General features: G+C 39.7%; 1 protein-coding gene across 5 annotated transcripts in view; it reads left to right on the top strand.

Moving 5' to 3' along the window:
* Window positions 1–11,697, top strand: part of ANKRD44 (ankyrin repeat domain 44) — a 314,767-nt gene that overhangs the window by 267,724 nt on the left and 35,346 nt on the right. For all 5 annotated transcript variants that reach the window (XM_010860893.1, XM_010860891.1, XM_010860892.1 and 2 more), the window contains one exon: window positions 10,099–10,170. In XM_010860893.1, coding sequence (XP_010859195.1) covers window positions 10,099–10,170 — 72 coding nt within the window. The remainder of the gene's footprint in view (window positions 1–10,098; window positions 10,171–11,697) is intronic.

The following is an 11,697-nucleotide window of genomic DNA, read 5'->3' as shown; positions in this document are numbered from 1 at the left end:
GTTCAGAGTCCCTTGGACTGCAAGGAGATCCAACCAGTCCATCCTAAAGGAGATCAGTCCTGAGTGTTCATTGGAAGGACTGATGTTGAAGCTGAAACTCCAATACTTTGGCCACCTGATGTGAAGAACTGACTCATTTGAAAAGACCTTGATGCTGGGAAAGATTGAGGGCAGGAGGAGAAGGAGGCGACTGAGCATGAGATGGTTGGATGGCATCACCAATTCAATGGACATGAGTTTGAGCAAACTCTTGGAAATCATGAAAGACAAGGAGGCCTGGCATGCTGCAGTCCTTGGGCTTGCAAGGAGTCGGACGTGACTTAGCAACTGAATAGCGTGTTACCCAAGTATGATGATGGTTGGTTAAAACAGACTTTTTGCTTCTGTGTTCCTCCCCCCATCCCTGCCCCTTCACATACACACACATACCCCACCATCACCACACCATCACCACAACATGCATGTAATGCTAGGATCCAAAAAAGAATCAGGTAACTCAGACTGAATATACCAATTTAATATACCAACTGTGTTGAACTCACTGCTGATATAGAAGAGTGACCTTAACTTTTGAATTACTCTGCAAAGTTCAGGAGGAGGTAAATATAGTCTAGGCTAATTCCTTTATTATGAATATCAAGAGAAGAACCCAAGTTTTCTGTTGTAAGCAAATTCCTTGCCATAATTATCACTATCCCATCCCTAGCACCACTGAGGGTGCCCCAAAGACAAACTTTGCTGGTATCAGCAGTCAAGGCACACACTTTAAGGTTGGTGTTTTGGGATTTGCTTTTGGCTGCAGCCTGTTCCTCAGAGATTTTCATAGGGACGCTTTTCAGCTCTCTCTCTTTTCTGTCCTATCTCCAAGACATCAATATTCCTTCCCTCTTTTGGCTCACTGCCCAGACAAAAGCATGAAACCAAATTCAGTTATAGGAAATTATGGCATGAGAGAGAATAATGTCTTTATTAAGGTGAATTATTCCTTCTGGTTCTGTTTAATCCAGATATAGTCATTTCATATTTTTACTTGGCTTGGAAAAAATTGAACTTAGGAATTCTGAGCATGAGTTAAATCATTAAAGTCCAAAGCTGCCATGGAACCTCGAAAATAATAATAATAGGGAGCACTTTGATGATTTTTTCACATTTGGGATGACTTCTGCAGTGATTCTTTGCAACTCCTTCAGTGAGTTAAAATCCTTGTTCCTTCATGATCAGTTTTGGCTTCAACCTTAGGTAAGTTCTTATATTTTCAGGAACCATGATGTCTTATCCCTAAAGGGAGTGACTTATTTCTTGAGTTAATTTTAATATTCTTTCTTATCTGGAATGCTCATGGCAAGATAAAAAGAGTTCTACTGTTTCATTATTTCAAAAACACATTATATGGCTTTCTCTGGACTGATGTATGTATTTGAAACTACAAAATATGTTTAGAATTCTTTTACTAGTATCTTACCTTCTTCATGTTATTGGTCAATTGATTGTATAAGAATTTAGTTTGATATTAGTCTTCTTTGCTTCCTTGTAACTGAAGGCCATAGGGTCACCTCAGGATGAGTTCTACCACTACCTGGCATTGGGGTCTGACATTATGGTTTAGAAAGACATGCTTAGCCTTGAGCATTTTTCAGTTATAAGACCGTGTTCTGTGAAAGATCAGGTTTGTTTGTTTTGCTGGTTAGTTGATTTATTGAAAGTAGCAGTGGATACTGTATTCACATGTTTTTTCTAAAGGGAAAAATCCATTTAAAATATAAGATTCCAGTAATATTTTTATAGTATTGCAGTGTCAAAGCAGGGAAGCAAATGTGTTATCACCCTGTAATTAATTCCACCAGTGCTCTCTCATTCACTTACCAGATTTAAATTAAATTCAGTAAACATTATTGAATACCTTCTGCAAGGAATAGGTAGTCTCTGCCTCTAAGAAATTTGCAATTTAATGGCCATGAAGGAATGTACTCAACCAACAGTTAACTAGCCAAACTGGTATTATTGATTTAATAAAGAATACCAGAAATATAGTCATGAAAATATTGGACTCTCCCCCCTCATAAATTTTTACTGGATAGGATGCTAAAGGGACCTTGAAAATCATCTGACTCAACTATCTCACCTTTAAATACAAGTTTATTTTATTCTTTTAGAGTAATCTGTATTTGTTGTAGAAAGTTTAGAATATGTAGAAAAGTGAAAAGAAAAAATCAAACACTCGAAGTCCCTCCACTACAAAGCAGTTATTATTAACCTTCTTGGTATATTTCCTTCCAGTCTCCTTCTCACATATTTTATTTTTTTTACATACATGAGATAATATTAAATATGCAGTTTTTTGCATTGATTATTTTTCATAAAATATTCTGAATGATCCTTTCCCAGTGCTATTAAAAGCACTTGGTAAACATTTTTAAAGCTACATAATTTTCAAGTGTTGGATCAATCACAACTTAGACATTCTTCTCTTTAGGTTGTTTACCACTGTTTCACTCGAGTGGCTTTGGGCTTAAAACATTCTCAGGATAGAGTCTGAAGTAGGTTTATGGGTCAAAGTAGATGAACATTTTTAAGGCCTCTTGCAAGATAGTTTTTGAACACCATGCATTTTGTATCTTGTATTTGCCTTTATCTTCACAGCAGGTTTCATTAGCCTTCCATACACATACTACGGGCTCTTCTGCCTTTTAATTGGCAAGGAAATCACCAGGAACTGAATACACACTGGAGGGAGGAGATAAGCAGAGTAATCAAAATCAGCTCCCAAGAAGCTAAGCTTCTAGTAGTGCCCGCCTTAATTTGTGTTATCTCCTTTTGAAGTTGCATAGACCTTGACTTGCACAAGTATAGAAAGTTAATGGCTCCTTACTTATGGAATTGAGTGGAGGAGGCAGAAATTAGATTAGATTCATACATCTCTAGGAGCCAGTGAGTTTCCGGTAATTGTTGCTAATAACAATTTCAAGCAACACAGCTTTTTCTAATAGCTGTGAAGTGGTGTGAGCAGAATCCTGAGAAACAGATAGTCACTGCTGTTACCCACATGTCATCATGAGGAAGCTAGTTTATTTTGGGCTAGGTCCAAAGACTGGGGGTTCACTGGGGTCCAGTACAGCCTGGAACATCATATTAATTCTGACACTGAAAGACCTGAGGGGGAACCCCAAGCACTCTCCTGGGCCCCTGGGAGCCTCTCAATGGAGTGTGGACACAGGCTGGGTGGTCTGAAACTTCTGCAGACTCAGCCCCCTCTTCTGGCTTGAGCCAGAGTCAGGTCACAGCAGAGTGGACTCCGGGTCAGCCTTAAGGTTGCCCAAATAGCATCTCATTCTCAAGCACAGACAAGTGGAATGTGAAATAGAATTTCTGACAGAGATGCCAGCCAAGGGGTCTTGGTCTGCTTCCAGCCCTTTGCAGACTTGAATATTCATAAATGTCCTCTCAGTTCTCTCTGCTACTGCTAAGTCGCTTCAGTCGTGTCTGACTCTGTGCGACCCCATAGATGGCAGCCCACCAGGCTCCCCAGTCCCTGGGATTCTCCAGGCAAGAACACTGGAGTGGGTTGCCATTTCCTTCTTCAATGCATGAAAGTGAAAAGTGAAAGTGAAGTCGCTCAGTCGTGCCCGTGCCCAACTCCTAGCGACCCCATGGACTGCAGCCTACCAGGCTTCTCCGTCCATGGGATTTTCCAGGCAAGAGTACTGGAGTGGGGTGCCACTGCCTTCTAAAGATAAATACATCCATTCTAAATGCTTTCCTTAGAGCACCTCCTCGATATTTTCTGACTGGTTTTCTAACTCCTCCCCTCCCCGCTAACCAGTGGAAACTAGTAGTAGGAGTCTAACCAGAACTGACCAGAACAGGGGTTACCTCACAGGCTACACCTTTCTGTTTTTTACAGTCTGAGCCACACTTGCTTTCTTAAATAACGCATTTAGAAACTGGTTTAGATCAGCTGAAGGTCTCTTGAGATCTCTGAATTTTTTCTTGCCATGTTTTCAAATAACCAGTCATAAGCCATACTACTTATAAAGCACTTATAAAGTGTAATATTTATGTGTTTCCTCTCAATTTTGGATAAGATCACTGTTTTGTTAACCCAGAGGCCAGTTGGCTTACCGTCAAGTTCATATTTATTCTTGATTTTATCATCACAGATTCAGTTTATAGAGAAAGAGGCTTAAACTTGGCCTTCTATTACCTCCGCTGCTTTTAAATCTAAGACATTGAGGTGTTCTTTGTGTGAGCCCTCCAGTCCTGTGGAAATGCTTTCCAAACTCAAAAAGTGTCCTATGAATTGCTATAATATTTATACAATCGTTTTCTCAGCCCCCCAAAGTTATAGAACATCCCAGCCACCACCACCACCATCCAGCTGAAATAGATAGAGGGTTCATGTTTCACAAACAAAGTCTGTTTGCTTTCACCCTAGCTTTTTTCTCTTAATTCCCACCTCAGATGCCCATCTTTACTTGTCATTGAGGTTGGGAGTAGCTTAAATCTCAGACCTTCTGGGTTTTCTTGGCCCAGAGAGTCTTGGCAAATGCAAAGTGATAGGAGGCTGTGGGCTCAAGCAGTGCTAGACTCTCTACACAAGCTTCATAAATGATTGATCAGTTGAGAAAAGCAGCATTTCTGAGATTTTATAGATAACAAGGAATAAGATTAAGTAGTCCAGATAAAGACTTTATTAAAACAGCCATTATAATAGATTGTTTAGGCAGAGAACCAAGTCAATCCTTGAAGTGAGTGTAAATTTTTTATTGTGCCAGTAGAAACCAATGGCAATGTACTGGATGTGTATGTTGGATTTATGAGTATAATTCAACATGGAAACTAGCATGTGAATGCATGGATTGTGTAAATGTTGATGATAAGCCAGAGGATATATTAAGTGGAATTGGTCTTAAAATAAAGAAAGTTATAACTTGTTGGCTTGGTATTATACATATAAATTTATATTATTTGATTTATAACTATAAGATTTATGTGTAGAACTCACTGCTTTTTATAATGCTGCTTCTTCAACATGTATTCCTAGCTATAACTGTGTTTCAAAAGAACCATTCTATTTCGGATTTTGACAAGGTAGGTTGAGGGTGATCTCTGTAGAGCAATGTTATTTTCCAGTAATATTGCAAACTACAGGCTTAAGTATGAGTTTGTGTAATGAGTCATGCTGGGAGCTCTCTGTCTCTCTTGGGCCCCATGTTCCTCCCCTGAGACATTTATGCAGACTCGAGTCTCTGAGCCGTGCTGTGTATCTGCTTCATCCCTTGGACTTGATATGTTTAGAATCAATTTTAAATTAGAAAGAGAAGTCTAAACATAAATGTCAATTTTGAATGACTTGCAGATTTCTTTTCTCCCTACTTTTTCACGTTGCCTTCTTAACTAACAACCACCACCAAAGGAAGAGGCATCTTAGAGAAGTTAGATTCCAGTTAAGGTTCCCTTTGAGTGCTGTGTAACTAAAATGACTACTTACCACTACTTAGGAAACAAAGAGGAAAATCTCAAAGATCAAAGGGAGTTGTTGAAGTTAGAGACATAAAAAGACTCACATACTTAAAAAAAAATACTGTAAAGTAATTAACCTCCAATTAAAATAAATCAATTTGTATTTAAAAAATGCACATAAAAAAACTCTTCATGTTTCCTACCCTCATCCCTATTCTTTTTTTCCCTTTGAAATATCAGGGAAGTCTCACCTTATCAGTTGATAGGAAGGTGTTTTATGGGATAAATAACATAGGTTTTGAGTTAGACTTGGGTTCAATTCCATGATTTGTATTTTCCAGGCTGTGCAAACTTGAGCAAGTTACTTAATGGATTTCTGAGGATGGGTTGAGGTGATCTGTGGAATACTTAACTCATAGTAAATGCTTAATAACTTTTGGTTATCATCAGTGAGATGACAGTATCATTGATCACCACCACCACCTTCATATCATGGTAATCATGGCCTCCAGCACCGTCATTGCCACCAGCATCATCATCTCCTCATTCTCCAGGTTTTCCTCCTACCTCTCTGAACCCTCCTCTTCTCAAGCCCCCTTTACAGACTCTCTTCCAAACCCTAAATAACTGAGGTTCCTGAGGCTTAGGTCCTCTCTCACTACACTTTCTCCCAGGCAGTCTCATCCACAGTGAAGGCGTCCTGTCTCAGCCATTGCTGATGATCGCCAAATCCATGACTCCTGCCCAGATCTCTGTTCTAAGCTTCAAACATTATATCCATCTGTCCAGTGGACATCTAGCCTTGAATGTCCCAGAAGCACTTAAAACTAAAACTCAGTGCATTTTCCTTCCCCTCATCTTGTGCCTTCTCTTTGTTTCTTGTCTTAAAGAAGGTATCACCATTCACCCTGTTATCAAAGCAAGAAAACTCAATGTCATTCTTGACTCTTCTTTCCCCTTCCTCCATTGTTCAGTCGATAATGGTGCCCATTACGCCTTTTGGGCTCTAAGCTTCATGTGGGTAGGAACTATTTGAGAACTGGAAATCTCAGTATCTGGCACAGCACTCAATAAGTAATTATTGAATGAATGAATAAAGGAGTGAATAAAAGTCCTGAATATCCCCACTTCCTTCCATTTCCTCTGCCTCTTCTGCAGTACAGGCCACCATCAGTTCTCAGCAACTTAATTCAAAATTTATCAATCCCGTAGTCGAAATATCCTAACCGATCTCCCTGCTCCTAGAGTTGCAGTCCTCACCTGCCCCAAGCACCACTGCAGTTCATTTGCCACACTGCAATTAAAGAGTTTTCATGAAACCCAAGAATCTGACCATGATCATGCCTCTTCCCTGCTAAAAGCACTTCAGTGAGTCTCAGGAATTATCCTGATTTGATGCTCTGCTTTACAGCTGTTTAAAGTGGAAGTGTTAGTTGCTCAATCGTGTCCAACTCTTTGTGATCCCGTGGACTATAGCCCACCAGGCTCCTCTGTCCATGGGATTTCCCAGGCAAGAATACTGGAGTGGGTTGCCATTTCCTCCTCCAGGGGCTCATCCTGATCCAGGGGTCGAACCCAGGTCTCCTGCATTACAGGCAGATATTTTACCATCTGAGCCACCAGGGAAGCCCTTACAGCTATTATCCCAGCCCGATTTCAATCTGAAAAATGGCCAGGATTGGACAGTAATGATATGATCACCCTGTACCTAATCTATTGTCTGCTTTCATTTATAGCTCATTGCTCCTCACTCTTTCTTTACTCCTACGTGTTATCTAGTCTTATTGAACTTAATCTAGTCTTATTGAACTTAAAGCTTTTGATGGTGTACTCACTGTTCTCACAAGCTCTTTCTTCTGCCTGAATAGTCCCTTCTGTCTTTGCCTGGCAGACTCCTACCATCCTGGTCTCAGGGTAAAACTTCTTTACAGAGGAGTCTTCTTTGAGCCCCCAAGGTTATGTCAGGTACCTCTTCCTTCATATTCCCATATCATCTTGCATCCTAGCTCTTGCCTCACTGTTTTCACTACCTGTTAACTTCTGTGGATTCCCCACTAGCCCAAAGCTCTCCCAGGTCAGTGACCACATCTGCTCGCTGCACAGTTGAATCTGGTTCCTAACCCAGAGGCCCCCATATAGATGGCATTAAGCAAATGACTGAATTAAAGCATCCCATGCTATTAGGATGATCAAGGTACACATGTAGAAAAATAGTCTTCCATAGTAAATCTTCTGGGAATATGGCTGATTTGTGACTGTAAACAGTATATTGTCTTCTTGCTTCTGTTCATCGTGTTTGTAATAATAGTGGAAATGATTCTGTGTTCCTTTGATTAAAAGTTCGTTCTAGGACAGGATTTGGAGTTGGTACACACTGTCAATTCCAGGAAGTCTTGCAGGTGATAATGTTGCAAAACAAAGCAAAGAACAGCTGTTCTCTAGCCTTTTCAAGCAGTTGAGGCTGCTTTTATTTCAACTTTGTACAGCAGATTGGTTTTTAAAGTTATTTGCTTTGAAGTTAAAATGAAATTTACTCTCATTATTCTAATGTATTGTAGATTGCTTCAGTTCCAAATTCTATTCTTATACTAATAAAAATGAATATATAATGCCTCATGCTTCTGATATAATTATTTGTATTGTTTTACTTGAAAATTTGAAATTGTGTGCTTTTAGATAATCAAGTTTACACTGATATTTGATCTGCCAGAGAATGCAACCTTTTTTTTTTTTTCACATTCATTGGCTAGAAAGAAGTTCTAGAACAGAACTAGAACTAGAAAGAGCCACAGAAATAGAACTAGGCCCAGGTCTAGGATGGACCTACCTAGGGGTCTGTGAACATCATTCTAGTAAATGAAAAGGAATGTTCATCACTTTTATTCCAAACAGAAATAGCTTTAGTGATTTTATTACAAAACCAATACACATTCACCCTCCAAAAAAAAATTCAGGAAAGATAAAGAAGAAAATAAAAATCATCTATACTCCCACTTTTAGGCTACTACATTCAACATTTTAGGGTATATGTTTCTCACCTTTTTTTTCCGGCATATGTAGATGTATCAATACAGTTCTTGAAATGAAAATGGTATCTTTCCACACATATGGCTTTAATATGTGTTTTTCCACATGAATAAAGAGCATGTTAGGAAGTTTCGCTTTCTAGTGTACTGAGTGGTGTATTTCCCCTTTCTCCACCCCTCATTAAGAAAACTTAAATCTGTATTACTTTTTGAATCAGCCAGGCATTTGAAGGAAACAAAAGCCATGCTAGCTGTTTTAAGCAGAAAAACAGAAAATTTTAAAATTTGATATTTTAAAAGACAGGTGTTTATAATATTGTTGGGAAGTCTAGGAGAGGGATGTTATTCTCATCCTTGTTCCCTATCTCATAAATGATCTTAAACATCTCTGTCCCTAAAGGACTAGGCAATTGTTTACCCCTCTGCTTGGAATGTACTTCCCCTAGATACCACATGGCTCTCTTACCACCTCCACACTTTGTTTAACCGTCACCTGCTCAGTAAGACCTTTCCTGAGCTTGTATTTAAAGTTGCAAACTGACCTTTCTTCCAGCCTTCCAAACGCTTCTCTGTTTTTTTCTCCACAGTACCTATGACTTTCTAAATAATTATATGACTTCTTTCTTTTATTGCCTGACACCCCTACCCCTTGAGAAAATGGATCTTTAAATATACTATTTATTATTGACTCTTCACTACCTGGAGCAGTGTCTGGGCACATTTTTTAAATGAATATGTTTCTTTATACACGTGTCATTGTGTGCTTGTCTAATAATTTAGTATGAATTAATTCCTGATGTCAAAGATATGCACAAACTTGCCCAGAAAGGTTTTAACAATTTGTTCTTCCAACAAGAGTCAATGGAAATGTCTTTTACCTGATACCCTCACCAACATCATGCCCTCATCGCACTATTCTTTCCATTCCTTGAGCTCACTCTGTTCATCCCCACTGGATATATTTGCATTAACTCCTCCCTCCTCCCAGAATGCTCTCCAGCCGCAATTCTTCCCATTACTGAAGTCCCACTTTAACTGTTATCTCCTTAGAGAAGCCTCCCCTGGCCGTCAGCTGTAAAGAGCTTCCCAGTCACTCCATTTCACATCACCCTACTTTATTTTCATTATAAGCATATTTCACTACCAGATTATTTTCTTATGTGTATGTTTATTTGTGTTCTCTCTCTAGAATGTAAGCTTCATGAAAATAAGAGTTTCATACGTCTTTTCAACGCTTATCTCCAGTAAATATGTGTTTGATAGTGGAATAGACCCTGGGTACTGTCATTTTTTCATTATGACTAACTACTGGGTGGGAAGTAGATTTAACAAGAATTATTTTTCTAGACTGGTGAAGCTGAGCAACTTTTCAAGTATGAAAGCTGCTTTTTTAAAAAATAGCAAATGCTAAGATGACCTAGAAGTTGAAATATTCAGTTCGCATATTTGTTTTAGATATGCTGTATCTGATTTCTTGTATTTCTGATAAGTTGCATGGTTTCTTAAGTTTCTGAAGCCTTCTTTCTCATTTATGTCAACATTAGTATCCATAAAGTAGGATTCCTTCTGCAGATTGTACTCACATACTGTTGTTTTCTTTTCATCTCCACAGCTTTTGGAAAGAACCAACAGTGTTTTTGAAGAGTCAGATTCCGGTGCTACCAAGAGTCCACTCCATTTAGCTGTAAGTCAGATGCTGTGGGTAGCTTCACCGTGTTACAGAAGAACCCTAAGTGTTCCCAAGAGTAGGGTGCTCTTAAAAGGAAAGCAATTGTTACACATTTTAGCAGTGCTTAAAATTATCTAGTAATAATAATTACTAACCGAGGAAATGTTTTATTTTTAGAGATGTAAATATAGACAACAAGCATTGAACTGTAGATAATTGAATACCATAGTTAAGAACTTGTGAGATATTTAAACACAGACTTGTGAGAGCAAGATGAAAATATGCATGAAAGCGACTCTGCAGCTTCTGCTGAGGCTTGAAATCGAGGTCTCATAGGAAGAATCAGACCCTGCTTTTTGTAATCTGGTGAGATTTGGGAAGGAGGTGAAACTGAAAGTGTTAGATGTTCAGTCGTGTCCCACTCTTTGCGACCCCATGGAGTGTAACCCACCAGGCTCCTCTGTCCATGGAATTCTCCAGGCAAGAATACCGGAGTGGGTAGCCATTTCCTTCTCCAGGAGATCTTTCTGACCCAGGGATCAAACTCTGGTCTCCGACATGACAAGCAGATTCTTCACCATCTGAGCCACTAGGGAGGCGAGCAGGAGTTATTTTGTCACCAATAAAGCTTCCTCTCCACATCCCATCATTGAATGGAAATGCAATAGCTTAGAGTGAGAATCACCAAACTCTCCCTGAGGGTGACAGAGCTGAGAAGCTTACCACCACTCTATGTCTGTGAAGGTCTTGCTAATCAACAGCTGTTCCCTAGAAACCTCTCGGACTGACAGCAGCCAGCTCACCTGCGCAAGGCACTGCTGAGTTGTGAGACCACAGTACAGGGCCATCAAGATGTTTGGACGCAGCTAGAGACTGGATACTGGGAAGAGTAGGATGCTGGGTCTCTATGTTTAACAGTTATGACATTGCACTCAGTACCACGCACACATAAGCACGTTTTCAGTTTCATTCTGATGAAAAATTGAGATGGAGATTTTGGAGAGCTGAGAGGAGTATTTTATTGATGGACACACATAGAAATTCAGCCAAGGTAGGAAGGGATGAGGATTGGGGTGAACTGAGGCAGATAGGAATGTAGGAAGGAAGGGATGAGGCCATCCCATGAGTTCTGGGATGAACTGATCACACTCCATGGAGCCTTTCCCTCCTTGCCAGGCTCCTCAGGTACTCACCAGCCCATCTGCTAGCATCTCACTCACCACCCTCTGCCACATCTACCGACATAACCACTGTATGCACAGTGATAAATATGCACACGCCGAGTCCTGTGAAAGCAAGCCAAAATGTCCACGAGTCTTTCTTCTGGACATGGGCTTAGAGTAAAAAAGGTGGGTGGATATTTATATGTATAAAATTTTATACCCGTTGTCTCTTAGTACAATCACTGCAGATGGTGACTGCAGCCATGAAATTAAAAGATGCTTGCTCCTTGGAAGAAAAGCTATGACAAACCTAGACAACATGTTAAAAAGCAGAGACATTACTTTGCCAACAGAGGTCCATCTAGTCAAAGCTATGGTT

The sequence above is a fragment of the Bison bison genome, unplaced genomic scaffold, assembly GCF_000754665.1.
Source record: "Bison bison bison isolate TAMUID 2011002044 unplaced genomic scaffold, Bison_UMD1.0 scf7180017864471, whole genome shotgun sequence".
NCBI lineage: Eukaryota > Metazoa > Chordata > Mammalia > Artiodactyla > Bovidae > Bison > Bison bison.
This window is presented reverse-complemented; position numbering and strand designations above follow the sequence as displayed.